The 20,781-nt window shown below is 42.7% G+C and overlaps 1 protein-coding gene across 1 annotated transcript in view; it reads right to left on the bottom strand.

The window, feature by feature from the left end:
* Positions 1–20,781, bottom strand: part of fbxl17 (F-box and leucine-rich repeat protein 17) — a 198,499-nt gene that overhangs the window by 133,073 nt on the left and 44,645 nt on the right. Inside the window, exon 7 of the mRNA XM_086112264.1 lies at positions 5,268–5,375. Within this exon, the coding sequence (XP_085968390.1) occupies positions 5,268–5,375 (108 nt within the window). The remainder of the gene's footprint in view (positions 1–5,267; positions 5,376–20,781) is intronic.

Raw genomic sequence — 20,781 nt, 5'->3', positions numbered from 1 at the left:
CCCTTGCTTAGTCCAACAGCTATATTAGCGGAACAGTTGGATCCAGCGTAAATCCAACACTGAGAGTGCTATGCTAACGAGGTGATCCAGTCCGTGTATTCAATAACGATGTACAAAAGAGCATTATATCGTACGTTTTTATGTCGTATTAGAAAAGATCAACTATAATACAGTACACGTCTTGCATGGGATGTCTTCACTCATTTGCGATGCACCTAAGAATCGACAAACGGAATCATCAAGCAAGCAAAAAAACAGTCCCGAGGAACTCAATTACGCCGAACCGTCCCTTATTGTCACAGTCTTAATCTTATGCAGTCATTAGGACCGCCTCCAAGTCTATTATGACAAAAGCACCACTCACTCGAAAATCATTACATGTAATGCTTCCTTTACCATTTTACAGTACATGTTCAAAATAGCAGGTAGCTTTCGGGATATATTTAGAATTGTATTCGTTATCTATATATCCATCCATCCGATCCGCTTATCCTCACAAGAGTTACGGGGGGGGGGGGGCTGGAGCCTATCCTAGCTGTCTTCGGGCAGTAGGCGGGGGACACCCTGAACCGGTTGCCAACCAAGTGCAGGGCACACGCATAGACGAACAAGCATACGCACTCACACTCACACCTAGGGACAATTTAGAGTGTTCAATCAGCCTGCCATGCATTTTTTTAGAATGTGGGAGGAAACCGGAGTACCCGGAGAAAACCCATGAACATGCAAACTCCACACAGGCAGGCCGGAGCTGGAATTGAACCCGATACCTCCACACTGTGAGGTCGATGCGCTAGCCACTGGACCACCAGGCCGCCATTATCTATATATTGGTGTTATAATGCACAATTAACAAAATTAGCGCAGCCTTGGTAGAAAACCCCAAAAGAAAGCTCATTCAGTGTGTTTTTGCTCACAAACATTCGTTTTTGAACAGAATTGCATGTTGAACTTGCTGCCTGTAGGTTTTGGAAAACGGCTTGCTCCCAGACTGCAGAAATCGACTATTTTTCTTGTTGTCACCAACAATACAATAACCTTAGCATGCAGAGCCGTGCGACTAATATTGAGTTGTTGACAGGGGAGGGCCGCACAGCCCGCGTGAAATTAAACACCACAAAACCATTAAAGGCCAAGTCTTTAGAGTTTCTCGGCACACCAGCTGCATTGGCGCCGTGGGAGGCCCATTTCAAGAATCAGATCGTGTGATTAGGAAAATACCATTTCCAATTGATTTCCTCATATTCTCATTTGGGAGAAAAAAAAAGCGGGGGAGAATATCAATCTGAAATGAGGATGCCATAAAAGGGAACTTCATAAAAAATAATGGATTTTGTCCAGTTCACTTCTCTGCTAACAGAGTAGCAAGTAAAGGGGGATAGGTAGCTTATCAAAGAGACAGCATGCAATTGCGGAGGCAAGTAAGGGAGAGGGAGGGTAATAATTGAGCGAGAAAAAAAAATAAAAGGACGCAGCCTTGGACTGGCATGCAGAGTCCACGGAGTCATCAGAAATGCAACGATTCAAAATGCAGGAATACTAATTTCAATCGACAATGGGTGGGACCAAGTGGTTGAATAAACGAGGAGGAATCACCTCATTCAAGGAAATGCTATCAAGATTATGCTTTACGGAGGAAGTCAAAAGAGCAAATGAGCAGAACGCAACACAAAAATGTTGGCGGACATAACAGAACTATGACTTGAATCTTGCGTGGAGATTTCTACGTTCCTGGGCGGCCATCCATTCAGAAAAAGAACCAGGAAGTGATTCATGGCAACGACAAGTAATTCCTTCCATGTGTTGGTTCCAACGCTTTAACACTTCACACACGAATGGTGCCACGTCTTGGGATTCAGGTCCCTTTTCTAGCCACTATATAGTTTTTCCACTGCACAGGACCGGCTCGGTTCTTCTCTTAAGTGCGAGACTTTGCTCGCCTCAGTTGGGGATTCTGAAGGCAGAATAGTGTGAAAATGCTTTCCAGGATTTATCTTTGATGGCAACCCGATTTAGGGTGTTGGTTAGTGTTCGGGAGGACAGACCTTTCGAATCACATGGTTTGGTTATGTCAACGGCTGTCCAATGGACACTGCATAGAGGCTAGCTATTCACATCACCACCTCATCATCCTCACTTGGTGTCCTAAAGTACTTTTTTTTTTCCTCTAGTGACCAGGTTCATTCGAGTGCAAGTTTTCCAGCAGGAATTGATGCAGCGTTGTAATCTATGCTGTGTCTGCTTTGGTTGAACGGGTCTGACATTGTTCCTTTACAGTTGGCAAGAAAATTTGGAGGCATTTACTCCACTGACGCTTACTTCGCTGGTATGTCTCTTCGGCTTTGAATCTTTACAAGGATATTGGCGGTCTTCCGGGGTCTTGGGAGTGAGATCTTGCCATAAGTCCTCCAGGATTTCAGCATGTTGCATGTTTGTGGGTGAATGTAGCAACGAGACCCAATGGCAGTTCTATGTTTTTTGGAACGTTTGTTTTGGTGGGGATGTGCAACTTGGGTTTGATTAAATTGTCTCTTTGAATAAATGTCTGGCCCGTTTAGCCTCTTAAGCCCCCACCGGAATGGTTTGATGTCAATGATGAAATAAAGCGGTCATCACATCTTGAAAGTTGAGCATGTAATTGAAATAAACAATCAATAACCAATCAGCAACTAACTTAAAAAAAAAGAAGAAGAAGAAGAAATCAGGATTATGCGTCACTAAAACTCCCCGTGGGTTAACATGGTAATAAATAATAATGAAGTATAAGGCAGACTGTGCGTGTACACGTTCACCTCTGTGTATGCCGATGCTGTTATGATTGGCTGGCTTCATTACAGTCTGTCTACAACACCACGGCCAAGGTCAGGAGAGGCCGCTGAGATGATAGCGGGGGCCAAAACCATAAATGCAAATTAATCTGCTGTTTAATCTAATAATGTAAGGAGGTATCGGCTGTCTCGGTCCTATTAACACAACAGTAATTGCATTTGAGAGCGAATGGCCGCATGAGCCCCACATGGGGGACATTCCCCCTCGCACTTGCGCACAAGTTCATCAGAAATCAATCGAATGGTGTTACAAGAGCACAATAGTGGATATACAATACACGCTGGCGCATAAGAGCAACCATGCATTCTAGATGGATGTTGTGACAAAAGTGAGAAGCGCGGCGTACTGAATGCCATCTTAAGATTCATCTTTGTGTGTCTCATGTTTATATGGCGCCAAGCATCTTTAACCACAGAGCCCCGACTCATTAGCATGCTAATACACAAACAGCGGGGTGCAGTTAGACAAGTGGCATATTATTGGGATTCATCTCATTAGGCTTTCATGAGATTTAAAAGTGAACACATAACTTCAAAATGAAGTCGGAGATAAAAGACACAAAAAGTATAATTTACCACTTGGAGACAATGCATGACCCCGCGCCGCACTCGGTTTATACTCGAATCAAACATCCACGCTTTATTGTCTTAACTACTAAAACAAAACAAAACAAACAAAAAAAACAAGACCCAAAAAATCCTGAGGTGTGGGTAAGAAAATATATGGAGTTAAATAATAAAGTACATTACTTGCTAAGCTAGCAATGTTCCAAAGTGTCACTCAGTGCTGGCTAATAGATTTATTTTTTTTGTATAAATTAGCGCAACAGGGACATTATCTCGACTGGAATTCTACTTTGCAAAAAAACGAATGCCTTCATCTATAATGCAGTTTTAGTACCAGCATCAGGTGCCATCTCACATCGAGATGAAGAGCCTTAATTGCACGGGAATCAATGAGTTTTGGGTCATTAAGGTTACGGTGTCCGTGTTGAAGTCGTTCGAGCTGTGTAGTCCTCGCGTTATTTAGTTGTGATGTGTGTACATCTATTTAAATAGATGGGATGTTTTATAGAAGTGTTTTGCTTTCCCAGGCCAACCGACCGGCTCAACATGATATAGTTTCAATAAATTTTGTTGAATAAAAGGCTTATATTTGCAAGGTGGGGGCGTGTCGGCGGAATAGTGACAGCGACGCAAATTGATTTAAATTTGATGAGAGGCAGCGCAGCAATTCCCTTCCGCTTTGCTATTCAACGTATTTTTCAAATGGCACATTTTGTGATCTTCCCTTTGCCACTTTTGTTTAGCACCACACGGCATTTGCAAAAATGGTGCCGGTTTCCCAATGACAGATGAAAAGGCGGATGTTTGCCCTCTTTTGAAATTCTCTCCCAACTGATAAAATAATTTTCATGAAATATGTCAAAACTATGTTTAAGGTTAAACTGAAGTTTGGTGTGAGTTTAAGTTCTTTCTGTTTTTCAAAGTGAAGAGTGATCATCCACAAGCAATGAAAAAGTGTTCTGTGTGTTGGAATGAGGTGCCCTCCACAATTGGTGGCGCTCTTGATTGAGATGTGTTAAAAGCCTTATGATGAATTACATTTTTTTTATGCAGAAGCACAGGTTCACCAGACACAGAGTCAAGCTCCAACTGTGGCCATCTCAGTCCCCAGACCTCAACCCCATTGAAAACCTATGGAGGGAACTATAGAGGAGACTGCAGAGGGGAGAACTCAGGTCGCTGGATGATTTAGAGTGATGGAGTGGTCCAACATGCATCATGGGAAACATTATAGGAGGCAATTTGGTGCTGTTTTGTTTTTTTGCAAAAAATGGGGTTGGACAAAGTATTAACAGCGGGTGTGCTAATCATAATGGCGCACATGATTTGAAGTTAAATTGTGATTTTTTTAAGGTGGGCTTTTATTTCACCACTGAATAAAGATATAAGATATAAGATATCCTTTATTTGTCCCACACTGGGGAAATTTACAATGCACTTGAATTAACCTTTTCATGCACCACGTAACTCGATAACATAAGCTGTCCACTGTAGTAACCGCTGTCCCTAAAAGGGTTAAAGCTTAGATTTTCTTTTCAATTTCCTTTTTTTTTGTAATTTTGGTCCTGTATTATTTAAAATAAAATAAAAAACAATTTATTACAAGTTCAAGAAAATATCTCAACCAGGGGTGCCAATAATTACGCAGGGCATTCGATGCCGGAACACACAGTCAAGCAGGAGTGCGGAGAAATTCAATAAAAATACACCAACGGGAAAGCAGCTTTGGACACTGCACGAAACCGGAACTGGGAGTTGAACCATCAATCCTCCAACTGCCACACTACCCTTTACTACCCAATATCGAGCTTTAAAAACTCTGAGGTCTTAGTGCCAATAACCATCATGATCCAAAAGCTGTATGATACTTACTGCGGTGAGATGGATGACTCCTTGGGATGTCACGGGGCATCCCATGAAACCAACAAACTGCAGCTGCGGGCAATGCTCGGCAACCGCTCGCACCGACTGATCAGTGACCTGAAGAAGACAGGAGGAGATGTTGTTGAGTTTACTCAATTGGCGACACACAAATAAAAGCAATTCCGATGGGATATGACAACATTCTTGTAAACAAGGATTGTCGAGAATTTCTACAAAGCAAGTGGGCGCAGACAGCTGTTGTCAAATTCATAACTAAATGTCAGCTCCATCCGCGCAGCAGTCTGGATTGTTTTGTGCTTGATGAGCAGATGAAGTAAAGAAATCATAGTAAGACCACAGAATGAGGGGTGGAGGGAGGAGGAGGATAATAGGCAAAACGGGACTTGTCTGCCAAGTGGCATCGACTTATGATGGATGGACCACTCCCTTTCATTCACCCAGGCGTCCATGAGCAGGCTCCGAATGGATCGGCCGGGGATCAATGGGGAAGTAGAACATTTCCACCACCTCATATTGTGGTCATCAATACAGGTATTGATACTGTAGCAAGTTTCACTCTCAGAAACGCTCGAGAAAGATGTGGGAGATTGTCTTCCCCGTGCTTCTCAAAGTCTTCTCATCAATCACCACCAGCAAATAAGATGAGAAGAAATGAGAGCGAATCGACTTTGGAGGGCTGATTAATTGAGGACGGAGCGCCAAAGGACTTTAAGAGAGAAAAAAACCAAAACATTTTTAATCACGTCTACGTCAACGTGAAACAAGTCCCAAAACAATATGATACAAAACTAAAACCTTGTTTTCCAAGGGATTCAGTGGCAAAATGCTTACGTGTCCTATAATGCCTGTCAAAGCGGTTCTAATCTCACTGCGCCGTCCCACATTGCATTTGGCGGGATCTGCCCGTCGTCTATTTGCAGTGTTGAGCAGCAGAACACCAACAACAGTTGTGAGCGGCGTAGTGCAAATGCAAACCCTAAACAGCCGCAAACACATTTTTCAACGAGTCAGTCTTCTATTGCGGTTGGTCAGGTCACATGATGAGATAATATTCAAAGCAAAGTGTATTTTTCATTCAGAACGACAAAAAATATGACTGGAAATAAAAAGGCATTTCCTTTTTGACAAATTCAAATGCGTCGTTAAATAAAACAAAAGATCAGCTTTCATGAACCTAAAAGAAACAAAATAAGAAAATACAGACTATGCTTTCACACTTGGATCAAAACGCAATAAAAATTTGCAATTGTAGCTTGCCTGCGACTCAGTCGGCGCCGACCTTGTTGCACAAGCCTCCCGCACGCATTGAAACGGCCCTAACAGTTTTCTGGCCACCCTGCAGTTTGTTTGTTTGTTTTTTTTGGGGGGGGGGGGGGGTTGTTTTTTTTTAATAAAATTTTTAAGTGTCACAATATACAGTGCAGAGGTCATGGGTTCGATCCCGCCTCCGGCCTTCCTCTGTGGAGTTTTTGGCGTGGGATTTCTCCGGGTACTCCAGTTTCCTCCCACATTCCAAAAACATGCATAACAGGCTGATTGAACGCTCAAAATTGTCCCTAGGTGTGAGTGTGAGCATGGATGAATGTTCGTCCGTGTGTGCCCTGCGATTGGCTGGCAACTGGTTGAGGGTGTCCTCCGCCTACTGCCGGGAGACGGCTGGGATAGGCTCCAGCATCCATCGCGACCCTTGTGAGGATAAAGCGGATTGTAAAATGGATGGATGGAATATAGAGTAATTTCTAATCAGATAATGATCATTCATTTTTCTGAAGTATGATGTCAAGTCTCCATAACAAGTAAAACTTGGATTTTGTTCCTCGAATGAGGAACATTTTGGTTCGTATGCCCCTGTGTCCACAACTGAGTTAGTACCCTCAAGTTTACCACCAAATTTGATGTTTGTTTCTGATTGGGGTTTTTGCTCCCTATTCCCTTTTTTTTTTAACTTTCTGCTTTAGTGGACAAAGTTGGCCCCGATCATCAATGTCACCAACACTTTAGCTCCAGGACGTCACAACAAGAAAGACAGAGTCCATTTATCTTTGTCCAAGTCACATGCTGCACGGCTTATCTGTGAAAAACACTTCCCGGAACACCGTTGAAGCTTAAAGGTGTGTTTCTCAAGCTTAACAGTAAGGAGCCAAAGTGGTTGAAAAGGGTTGAAACGGCTCATAATGGAAGGTGACCGCGAGGTCTGGTGGACTAGATGAAGCAATGTAACGCCGCACTACCAATTACATTATGTCGAAAAGAATTTAGTTCTCATTTGCTACTACCAAAAAAATAAAAAACAACAACAAGCTTACTCGCCATGCACTCCAATATAACTTCAAGAGATGTTGAAGTATGCTTTGAATGTTTTATGCCAGAGGTATTTTTGGGGGTTTTTTCAGGGGGTTTTTTTAAGACAGTGGAAGCTCTTCAATATAGTCTATGGGGCTGGCCATCTTTCACTTTTCAACTTCAAACAACCCATTTCAGGTTCAGATTGTTGCCAACCCTCATAAAAACTTTGTAAATCGTACAGGCAAAGTAGGTGAAACCATGTGGTGTCTTAACAAAGCCATAAAAAAAAAGTCAAAGAAAGGTCCGATTTTTGCAGGGTACGCTTGATCAAGATGCTGAGTGAGATATTCCATGACTATTGCATCAAATTCTGATGTTTTGTGCAAACTCAGAGGCCGATTTATTGTTTTCCGATTTTCAAATTTCGACTTTTTGTATTATTATTGAGTACAAATGGTGAGACAGACTGGCAATCATCGTAGCATGAAAACATGACTTTCTCAGAGCGTGTTGAAAACATCTAAACATTAAAAAAAGGGGAAGGGCGTTTTAATCATTCCAACCAAGATAATATGTTTGACTAAACGAATTCATGAACAAAGTGGTGAAAAGTCAATATGGTATTGACAAAAGTTGTGAGGATGGAACACAAAAATTCCTCCAGTGCTTAAATCACGTGCCAAAATAAATCAACCACCCCGAAGAGAAGAGAAGCTGGAGGCACTTTAAAATTCTGCACCTCAGCTATGGACCCGCCACAGCACCGATCGGCCTCTCGCTGCAGTCAGAAGTGATTATCCGAAGGGGAGTCAGTGCTCCCGACTGGAAAACCTGATGCATATGGAACATGATCTTGTGGGGCAGGGTGGAAACAGGGGATGGAGGAAGAAGGGATCAATATTGTTTTCTGTGTGTGGACGCAACTCAAAAAAAAAAAAAAAAAAAAAAAAAAAAGCTGAGCTCCAGAAGCACGCCCTGAACCAAGAAACTCGCAACAATGAAAAAGCTTCAATCAAACATGTGGACTCCCAAGAGTGGCCGCCTCCAAGGCTTTTTTTTTCTCAGTGTGTGGGTGCACTTACAGCATCTGTGTGTTGAGTCTTGTTTGACCAAAGAGAGAACATTACACATCTTCAAATTATTCTCAGCAGGTGAGAAAAGGCGGACCGGTGAAGAAGAAGAAGAAGAAGAAAAAAAATCCCAAAAGCATACAACAGACCAAGTGGTCATGTACCGTATCAGATTAGGTTTCTATTCGTGTGTGTCTGTCTGTGTGCAAGTAGGACATTGTGGCTAAAAATGTAGAACCTGGGAAAAAAAATTGCTTCACTTAAGACTTTAAAGGATTTTGATTTAAAAAACATGGGAGAAAAAAAAAAGTGATGGCTACCATTTGTTTGGAAGCCAAGTGGCCAGCCAAAAGAAACCAAATTCAAACCTTTCAGTCGGCATCTGATTTAACGGCCCTCCTACGGAACGGGGTAAGAACGAGCAGAAGAAAAGCGGACCGCAATCGCAGAATGCCGCAATCATAAAGATGGCTTTTGTGTGAGTCTTGTTGCAAGGTAATTGTTGCGAGCGCTGCGGTCACAAAAAAACAGGTAGTGCCCCCGTGTGAGAGTGCGTTTCATCTTGTGGCACATTCTCGTTTAAGGCCAGCGACGCACCAAGTGGCCGCATATTATCGAGGTCGTCCATCATCCCGCTCATTGTCAAATAGTGTAATAAAAAAATATATATATGTTATGATAATAATATTCACATTTGATGTGTTTCATTGGACGTGTGGCAAGTTTGCCCAAATGGCCCAAAAAAAAAAACGGCCGATGGAAAGTGTCAAGTGTAGTTTCTTGCATTTGTTTTTAAACTTGAAGATCTTCATGATTTACACTTCAAAGGGATTTTTGGATGGCAGGCAATGTGACTTATATAAAATGCATTCACTGTCTCAGAATCGTCCTCTGAGATGATTCCATTCTTGGTCCGACAAAAATAAAGCGTTTAGAGATTCTTAAAAGGCACCCGCAAACTGTTTCAGAAGGACTCTTCATTTATTTAGCTTTGAAATTCATTCTCCCCAAAAGAAAATACGGAAAATCGAAGAAAGACATTGTAGGGATTCAACTTTTGTCATTAGCCAAACATTGGCTCGTAAATGCTTTAAGTAACCTAGCGCTGGCGTCGTGCTGAAACCTCTAATGACACAATTTGGTAAATTTCATATTTTTCCACAACTCGATCTGATTGGTCAAGCCACACATGAGGGTGTTGTTGTTTTTACAAATTACTGATGAATATAAAAATGTGGACAATAATGCAACTTTAATGGTTCAATGCTTTTTGGGCAACCAAGATGGAAATGCAGAACGAGGTCATGATAGTAACTTTCAGTCGTTGTTTAAATCGTTCATAATTGCCTAACAAACTATTAATTCTTCAACAATGTTTTGTTTTTCAGTTTTTGACATTCCAAGGATCCACTGGATATGTTATTACCCTGGACTTGTAAAGCTCCAAATTGTAAAATGAATGATTAGGCTCCCAAAACAGTCACCCAGTAATACACGCTAGCGTTCCAAAAACAATTAAATGGCGCAAAGGTTGAACAAAAGGCATCTTAATGGTTCCAAACTTTTGTTCAAAGAAGCGCATGTGCTCACGTTTGGACACCGATAGATCTGCGTGACCCGACTATTGTTACCAGTACAATTCCACCGGAAAGAAAGAAAGAAATAAAAGAAGCTTTCGAGCAGTCGAAATCCAAAGACACTTGAGACAGAAAATACGACATCTCAATCAGAGGCACCACCGAATGTAACGATGTCTTTGATGAAAGCACTTGGTTACGGAAGCGCTGTGGTACAATTTTACAGATTTCCAACATTATGCAAAAACATGGACACCAACCGCATGCCCGTGAGGTGCAAATTGAAGTGGGATGATTTTCATCAAAAGTTCGGCTCTTTTCCGAGGTAATCATTTCCCCATAAATGCTCTCATGGGGGTGATCCTGCAGTGGGCTCATCATGGCCTTGGAGAGGACACACACTTAAGAGTCCCATGCTTGATTTCTCTCGTTTGCTCTTGTTCACGCACACACACGCACACACACACACACACGCACACACACACACACACACACACACACACACACACACACACACACACACACACAGACAAAACATTGCCTACTTTTACAGGCCTGTGTTGGGCTGTATAGATTTGAAGGACTGGTGAGCTTGCAAAAAAAAAAAAACATCTAAATGCATACTTATTATCTTCTGTTAATATCCGCTGCCTGGAGACAAAAGGCAACACGGAAAAGCCGTTAAGTTTTACTACCGCGAGGGAGAGTCTCTTTACTGTGCGCTTCCTTTGCGCCGATGAGCTGCTGTGCACTAAGTACCAGGTTTGCGTATCGATCGGGCAGAAGAGGCGATCACACGCCCACGTTGCACTTTATTTGCATACGAATCGGCAATATTCAAAGAGAAACGCCCATGCTGCACATAGGTAAACTGTGGAGTCTGGACGGATGCGTTGTTTTTTTTCCTTGGGCTAAACAGGAAGTAGTGGTGATTATGCGATTTGAAAAGACTGAAACCTAAGATGGATGACAGTCAGAGGCAAGAGAGAAAAGCAAAGAGGAATTTGCAATCTTTTCATATTCACATAATGAAGCTTGTGGTCTTGAGTGTATTTGTTTAGAGGCTTTAGCCGGCCGGCAAATCCTGTCTGGACGTGACAGGCAGGGGGGTGAGTGGCGGAAGGACGGGCCAAACGAGTCGCGTGCTGAGAGGCGCGTGAATATGAGAGCGCTCTGATCTTATTAAAAGCCTGATGGGACGGAGGCGGAGGCGGGGGTGGGGGGTGGGGGGTAGGGGGAGGAGCTCTGAATTACCACTTTCTAATCAATCAATCTAATTAAGCAAGCTTTATGAACGCCGCGGCAAGCCGAGAAAGGATCTGCCGACACACAGATTAATAATGATTACTGAATACCCGGCAACGCATTCTATTAACCATCCATCTTCATGCACGTCTGGATGCCTTGCATAAGAACTCGAGTCATGGCCGTTTTGCAGGGTGTTCAATGAATGTCTTCAAAGGGAATATTATTACCGTATTTTCCACACTAAAATGCGCACTGGATGAGGCGAACCCTCAATGAATGGCCTTTTTGGTCATTTTTTTCATACATTGGGCGCACCGCGTTATAAGACGCAAACTACAATGCATCCACTAGATGGAGCTGCGCTCAAGGCAAGGCCAACAGAACGATCAGATGTCAGTAAAATTTCTTTAATAAAGCCGCGACACAGTTCACTGAACCAACAAGTTATAACATTGACTTGTTAACGAACTCTCTTGCCGCTGCTCTATTTCCGTGTTCAACAGCGAAACCGATCGCCTTAAGTTTGAACTCTGCATTGTCTGCATGTCTCGGAGCCATTTTGGGGTCGAAATATTACCGTAATGACCATACACAAGGCGCATCGGATTTTAAGGCGCTGTGAGCTTTTAAGAAAATGGAAGGCTTTTAGGTGCGCTTTTTAGTGTGGAAAATACGGTATTATTGTTGCAGATTTATTTTTATTTAATCAAGAGTAACATTTGGGAACTGACTCGCTTGTCACTACGATGTGTACAGTGGTACTTTGGTATCTGTTTGTGCAACTGAAAGTACCTTAACTGCTCTATTCTTTAATGTCACCCGAGTAGTGGAGTATCTGAAGGTCACGGGTTAACTCAACTTTCGCCTCATAATAGAAAAAGCAAATAAGTCAACTCAGCGGCAAATTCGTAGATAGGGACAGTTGTAAGTCAAGGTACCGCGGTACTTTATTCAACTGTTTTTTTTTTTACTCCCATAAATCAAGATTTTGGAATCAGGTTTTGCAGCTATCATATCCAAACTTGCCCTAAAAACCCACATGCCAATTTATTAGACACCCCGCCTCAATAAACCGATTCCTTGACAGTGCTTACGCCTAGCAATAAATTGACAACAGTAAATCTTTTACAGACACTCTTTGGAAGACATTTATGTTAATTCATCCACCGGATGCTTTTACTGGTGGTGCGGGTGAGCTGGGTCACACACTCTCTATCGATTTGGTTCTCCCCATTTAGCGTTTATGACACCGGGGTTGACAAGATATAAAAATAAAAATGAAGTGAGGCCCCGCAGTTTTGAATTACAGCCTCTAAACATGAACATAAAAAAAATAATAATAAAATAAACCAGAGGCCACTCTCAGGACAATTTTGGAAATAGCGTCTATATTGGTACTTTCATTAGTTTGTACTTTTTTCAATCGTCTACAAACATGGATGTAAATAAATGTGCAAAGAGCAGATACAATTCAACCGTGCAGGTAACCGAAGTAATGAACTGCCATCATCCTGTTCCCACCAAGCAACCCGCCCACCACTGCACTCCACTCTACACCGTGACAAAAAAAGAAAACATAAACTTTGGGAGAAAAGCACTATCTATGCTTTTCAAAAATCGAAGTTGTGGCTGTGAAAGATGACCGTGTTTGAAAAATGAAACTCCCAGGATCAATAGATCCACTTTTCTCCTGCTGTGGCCATGCCAGAGAGCTGCGGAGAGGAGAGAATCCATTTAAAATATATATATATATATATATATATATATATATATATATATATATATTCCAATATAATTTCACATACCTACTTAGTACAAATGATTTCCCCAGAACAATGATGCTTCTTTCAAGGAAAATCTATGCGTCATTTCCACAGGCGCGTCAATCCCACATTCCCCACGCACTTGTCAAGCATCTTGTCTTGTTTCATCGATGTCGCCCGCCTTGATAACACCGAGAGGACTCGAATCTGCATGGGTGATCGCCTGACTGATTGATCGCCGCACACTTGTCTGCATGCGCCGCTCTCAACTGAAAATTACCTGTCATTTATTCCATCGCTTAAGCTCTCGCTTCCCCCCGCCCCCCTCAAGAGTTTCACGCAGTTTATCGCATGCTTGCGTGAATGAGCCGTGAGGGGCGGCAGGCGCTCGGGCTTCGGGAGGACCTATGAAACCTCAGCGTGGGGAAATGAAGAGGTGTTGTTCACAATGTGTTTCCCCAAAAGATCAATACGAGTGTTGAGTGTCAGTGGGAAATCAGAAGCAAGTGTGAGCGAAGGCCAAAAGACCAGCTTTGCTCTTCTCAATAGAAAGCCGCTACTGTACAGCCGCTTGTAAAAAGTCTCCCAAAGCTCTCTCGGGGCTTCAATTCCCTTTGTGTTCTTTTTTGCAATTCAACAGTTCTTTGTTGCACATCAAACATAAATGTGTCGCCACTGCGGAGGACGCCCGGTGACACTACTTCTCCCTTTAAATGCAAAGTGGTGGCTGCCATTGCGGCGCATCGGCGAAACCCTCCAACGCCAGTGATGGATTTTCAAATCCCACCACAGTATGTTCATTTCCTGCACACATATTCGCAGAGGGGCATCCCTTCAATGTCAACTTGCTATATTATTTCTGTGGCTCGCTGATTTGAATACATAGTACGAGACAAAAGCCTGGTCAAAAGTGCACATTACTATGAAGGCTCTTCTCCAGAAGAAGTTGGGAAGGTTTGCTACAAAAAGTAAAGTACTAAAAAGTAGAAAAAAGGCAGATATTGGAAATTAAAGGAGGGGGGGAGCTAAATTAGGGATTCATGGGCTTGAGTTTTTTGGATTCAACAATAACGTCATCAGTATATATATATTTTTTCAGTTTTCAAACAACATCACTCACTCACTCACTCACTCCCACCACCGTCGGTTGCACATTCCCACACCCCGCTCTCCACCTCTGCTCATCCAATCAAATTCAGACACTCGCTCGTGCAGTTACATTCCGACACCATCGTTGTCTTGTATCCAGTCAGAAATTATAGAACGCCGTATACTATCCATGTTGTACTCTAAATGCCACATCAAACGATAGCCGACTTCAATCGTGAAGATGGAAAAGTCACTGTATCAATAGTTGGTTCAAAGCATTCTCCAAAAGCATTTCAAACAAGGGTTATTCAACAAAAACATTTACAGCTTGCACGCAACCGTCTTCTGAATGACATTTATTATATGACAAATCATGTCATATACTCAGCTGAGATTTGAAGTATGCTTGAAAACACAAAAACGAGCAAAAACTAGCCCGCGACCCTCGTAAGAATAACCGTGTCTATTAGTGGATGGATATAATAATAATAATAATAATAATAGATTTTATTTATAAGCGCCTTTCAAGACACCCAAGGATATACGAGTATTCTAGGTCATTGAAGGTGGAATGGCTCAAAGCAGATTTTCTCACAAATGGTGAAGGCAACGCCTCATCCACAATCAACCTGTGATTGTGCCAACCAGTCCCCGCTGTAAAGCTGAACAAGATCATGAGTATACAAAAATGGTTGCATAGTTGAATAGAGGTTGTTCTATTGCGTCCTCAAAAGAAAAAGCCGACATTTCGGGCACGCGGCCGATCTATTCTGCAATCGAGTGAGACCATCTTGCTGTACTAGAAAAGCCACGGTGACAAACTTTGGTCTGCACACCGCTGAACCTCTTAACACTTCACTGCTCCCATGGTAACGGGTCCGGTCTAATCCATCAGTCTGTGCCGAAATTGACTTAACATTTAAGCTTTACTTAGAGATCAGTTTTATGTCTCCTGGCTAATGAAGACAAATGGGACTTAAAGAAGTCAAGTTGATCATGTGTCTGGACTAGAGCAAACAGCCATCAATGGCGGCCTGCTCTCCGATGGTTGGCATGACAGCGGAGGTCCATATTGGTTCGATTCATTCAGCTGGCTACGCGGCGAACCATCAAGTCTTCTTCTTAAAGACAAGACTAAAATTATTGTAAAACACAAGCTTCTATTCACCGGCACAATGGGTAACTCATTGATTGCAGGAAAATAATTTGACCAACCCGGTCTAAACAAAATAGTTGTACTGTAAGCAGTCCAATGTTGTTTCACCCATCTTGCCATTAAGGTGTGGCATTGAAAAGGGGATGTTATGTCTTTTCCATCCAGAAAAAGGCAGGGGGTTAATAACCGATATCAACACGCCAATCAAAGTTTCGAACCAAAAAAAAAATCAGCATTGAAATTAAGTGATTTTGTGCGTACCTTGAATAGGTTTATGCAAGTCTCCCAGAGCGGAAAAGGAGAGGTTTACCTCCACTAGCTGGCATTTCCCTGAGCAGTTATTAAAGAGAAAAATACAGTGCTCTCTATTTTGAAAAAGGAACTCGACGCAGGCTGACATTAAAAGGTTATAAAACCAAATTGCCGGCTTGTTGGGTTGTAGCAACATCTGGGTTTTGTTGATTACAGATGTCTCTCGATTTCCGACGTGCAAAAACAATTTGGTGTGGGTGCTTGCGTACTTTAAATTGAACGCTCTCTCCGTAGGCCAGATGTTAATAACAATCCTTACGGATCCAAGTGTCGCATATGTTAGTATGAGGGGGGGGGAAAATGTGATGCGTTGGTTTTGGTAGCGATAGTTTTTCACTTGCCCTTCTTTGCCAGCATGGACTTTCATAAATTCTCTTGAGGGACATGTGGGCCGATCTGAATCCTTTGCCAGGCAGTAGTAAAAGTACAGTTTTAGTTTTCGAGGGTACTCTTGGTACAGTCTTTTACACAGTAGGAAACCATCCTTCATTCTCTCCACCTTTCCAGTGTCATGGTAGGCCAGAAAGACCCGAGGCTGGCCTGAGGGTACTGGCCTCCTCTGCCCTCATGGCCTCCAGGCATGTAGCCTCTGCCTGCTAGGGATTTAGGATTAGAGCTTGAGGAACGTCATGGAGACAGCTGACATCCTAAAGACTCGTGAGGCGTGCACACCTCAGTAGTCAGGGAGTTCTGTAATGCAGATGATGGCCAGGCAGGTGACAGTGCCCCGGGCACGGAAATTAGAAATTAGAGCTCATTCGGGGGGTGTTAGTCATACAGATGGTAAGAGTAGTGACAAGGACAGATATTTGCTGTCACGGGGCAGGAGCCAGGCTTCAAGTAAAGTGCGAAGGATGAGCGGCAAAGCTTATTCCATACATCGCCTTCTGGAGTACTCTACAATGTCTGGAAATCACATTGTCCTGCAGCAATCTAGTCACAGTTCTGAAACGGGCTTTTAAATTATGCAGTTTAAGGACCAGCGGAAACGTTCTCGACATAGAATACAATAATTCAATATATCAGGTGTACTGAGGGAGAAATCTCCCAACATGGGATGAAGTTTCACAAAACAGGGATGGCTATTTGACAGAATTACACACTCTAGACAAAATATGAACAATTAATCAATTATTATTTAATCAATGGATGAACAAGTCTCTGAATGTTCTGAACTCCTGTTTGCACGCCAGTATCCCATTGAGCTATTTTAAAATAACCTTGCCATCACCTCTTCTTGTTGCTGCTGATTATTTTATTTTCCCACAATGACTTCAAGATGTAACATTCAGTTCCACACAATCAACAGAATTCTTAACAATGAATCGATTCTCAAGCTCATTCCCATTTTAAAAAAATAATAATTAAAAAGCACGCAGCAAGAAGACAATGAACCAGAAAACGAAAGCAACGCTTTGAAAGCAGAGAATGACTTCAAAGTTGCAAAACAATACCAAAATCAATTCCCAGCATTAAAAAAAAAATGAGGATGTTTCTAGTGAGAGGTCTATAGCAGGCACTCTGCCTTTATTTTGTGCGGCTGTAAACAAGAGGACCATTATCTTTCCCATTACAGTTCAACTTGACAATTGATGACCAGGGGACCCAACCCATTAACAGGCTAATAGCTAAATCTAATGTGTGTGAGTGTTTGTGTGCGCTATATGTGTATCACTAGAGAGCGGTATCATGAGATAAAAGGTGAGGGGTTCTCTTGCCATCGTGGCACTAATTAACTCAACCCCTATCGCGGATGGCTAAAGTGTCACTACTACACCTTTACTCCCCGCCACATTATCAACACGCAAGCTAATTCTACACGGGCCAGGTCAGATTTCGCCCCGTGCCGGAGGGGAGCCTGAAAAGCTTGCCGGTGGAAAAATTGACCTTTTGCACTGTGTTATGCAAGCAGTACTGCTCAATCATTGGATCCACGGGCCGTCTGTAAAAGGTTGTTTGGGAATCATTGCTCCCCGGGGTGCAAAGGGACATGCAAAGACAAAGGGAATGATCGAGGGAAATCAGAAGGAAGCAAAGTGATCTCAGGAAAGACCGAGGGTACGGAAAGAAATGACCAAAAAAATGCACAGACGTGGCACCGAGGAGCTACAAATTGTTCTCATTGTGTAAAATGACAAGTCGTAGGCGTCTATAAACACACAGAACGCAAGTGTGTCACAACACGGGATGTGCCGGGCGGCTGGCATGTGACTGTTAAAAGCTGAAGTAAAATTTTACATGTTCAGAGCCCGGCATGAAAACATCAGCACTTCTCCAGGTTTTTTTTTTGTTGTTGTTGTTGTTGTTCTAAATCCAAATGATAAATGTCAATGCGGGGGAACGGCACTTTTATGGCCGTCTCTCAATGCGGTTGGTGGACAATGATGTTATGAAAAGACAAACAACTATGAGAATGTTGTGGGAAGAAAAAGAAAAAAGAAAAATACTTTCGATCGTGCTATTGACATTAGCATCTGTGATTCTTTTTTTTTGAGGTGTTGGTGAAATTTGGCAACATGCGGAAGGACATCTGAGGCGGTGCCATAAAAGCTTGTTTTTCATTTATAAAGTAATTTCGGGTGTTGAACGGTTCTTTCTTTGACCATGCGCAGTCACGCATAGCTTCTCATCGATCAGCTCAACCAACCCTTATCAATCTTTCCTAACCATTATCAATCTCATCTTCCCCCGCGAGCACGCATCATAAAATGTCACACAAGATTCACTTAACGATAAAAGCGGCCGCTGGGGCAGATGTTGCGAGCGCGAACTTGAGCGCAAACAATCAAAGGCGACGACATCTGTCCTCCACGCAACCGCACAACCATCTCAATCTTCGTACTTGGCAGCTGACTTCTCTCTGAGAAAGTGTTTCCCGACTGGGTTGGATCCTAGCAGATGTTTGTTGGCTAATTTTAAACATATTTGGTATTCTAAAGAGACAGCTCTCTTTTTGTGATGTGTGGTCGGACTCTGATCACGACGATTCAGTTCGTTTGAGATGTCGGAATTTCCCCCCATTAAAACAAGAGGGAGGGAAAAAAAAGGAGCAGAGTTTAACCCGCTTGTTTCTAATCTTTTCAGGAGGATTTACTGATTAAGGGTGTCCAAGTGCCGAATTAAATGAATGTCTCCAGAAACTGAAGAAACTAGGTTTGAAAGAACACTTTTTTTTGTGTGTTGTTTCAAAAGGTTTTGGTTTGTTTCCCGACGATTGATCCATGAGGTCTGGCATGAATAAAGGATGCAGTATTATCTGGAGCACAACTAGGAGTTATTTTTGGTCATTTTGAGCATGTCTATCTTGATCGTATTAGTGGGAAGATGAATTAAGTGTTCATGATGCAAAACTGTGGTTGCAAGTTTCAAGGCGGATTTTGTGAAGTCATGTCAGCTCTATGCTGGTCATATGACAATCGGATGGCTTTGTGGAATGTCTGAAACACGGTTATCTGCTCTAGCAATGATCCCTCACAATGGAAGCAGAGTACGACTTCATTTTTCAAGTGCTGGGGGCTTCTTTTTTTTCCCCCCCTGGCCATCGTAGCAGAACAAATAGATGAACTAGTTGTTTGCGAACAACAAAAGCTTTGTTGTGACCAGTTTCTCGTACGTGCATTCTGAGTCGCTACAATTATTTAACATCTTCTTGTTGATGTGTTTTGACGGTCAGTGACAGTTTCAAACGGGTCTGACGAACACTTACTGAATATTATTGAACGTTAACCACTTCCTCGTGACACTGACAAAGAGGATTGAGTCAATGGAATCGAGACAGAACTATTCAAAAATCGCAAAGCGTGTATTTGAGTTACCGCGACACGCATTTTGAATTTAAAGAGCCATCAGCAAGACGACCAAACATTCACCCACAACAGTAGTGTGCAGTCCAACGCGATTCTGTTGACATAGCAACATCGCACCAGTGACGGACATCTGAAGTGAGCGAGTGTCAAATGCGCACAGGCGCAAAAGTAACAGAAAAGCAGAAAAAATATATATTGAGGTTTTACACAAAATCCAATATGGAGGTTTTGAAGTTTGTGATTAATTGCCAGTTAGAGAGAGACCAGCCCAAAGAAAACTAATCTGGCGAGTCAGCGGTGATGATCACTGAGCCCCACTTAGCTTGTTGGCACAACAGGATGGAGGTGTCGAGAGAGGCCGGATGACGGAACTACGGACCCAGAGGCGACAGCATCCGATGTCAGGACGGACAAAGACCACGAGATAAACCAAAAGATTTGCATCAATTATTAACACACAATCCTGGTTGATTAGCGTATCAACGTGCTCACACAAGCGGAAGCGGCAGGGATTCTCAGCATGTCATCATTAATGCAGCGGGGTTAAGACTTTGATACTGCACTCCCGTAGAACTGTGAATGTCTTCAAATAATTCTCATTCGTAGAACCACGCTAAACACGCTTGGCGCACAAATGGCAGAAGGTTAAAAACAGTGATTTTGTCTTTCAAGTAACGGGAGACTAAATGTGACAATCCGACTAAAATGGGAGATCTCGCAAATCAAACAAAAGAACTCCATTTGAACTCCCTTTGTGAGTTTCAGAGGCGGCGCAGACTGGGTATTCCCCTGCGGTGAGAAGCAGCGAACAGGAATTGAACAGATGAATCTGCACACTCAGCGGTGAGGCGGAGACGGAAGAGGTCAGGCAACTCGGAATCCAAGAACTGTCTTGGGCATTCACAACATTGTAGTACATGAGAGTGAGTAGCGCTAACTGAATGTGAGAGTTTAGGGGTTCTCCCATTGAAAACGTTCATTCAATACACAATGAAAAACATCTGCAACATAGCATGCCATAGCGTGACAGTCAGCGTGCGAACCGCTGCCTCGCCCTGGCATGCCCGCTTTAGAGTGCCTCGTTGTCATAGCATGGAAAAGACCAGCGACAACACAGCGGGATATATTTCAGACGCGTGCACAGCATTCAAGAGTGCAGAGAAAGGTTTGATTTCTTACGATTTTGACATTTCAT

This window comes from Hippocampus guttulatus, chromosome 5 (assembly GCF_054856545.1).
Source record: "Hippocampus guttulatus isolate MCC_2025c chromosome 5, RoL_Hgut_1.0, whole genome shotgun sequence".
NCBI classification, from domain to species: Eukaryota; Metazoa; Chordata; class Actinopteri; order Syngnathiformes; family Syngnathidae; genus Hippocampus; species Hippocampus guttulatus.
This window is presented reverse-complemented; position numbering and strand designations above follow the sequence as displayed.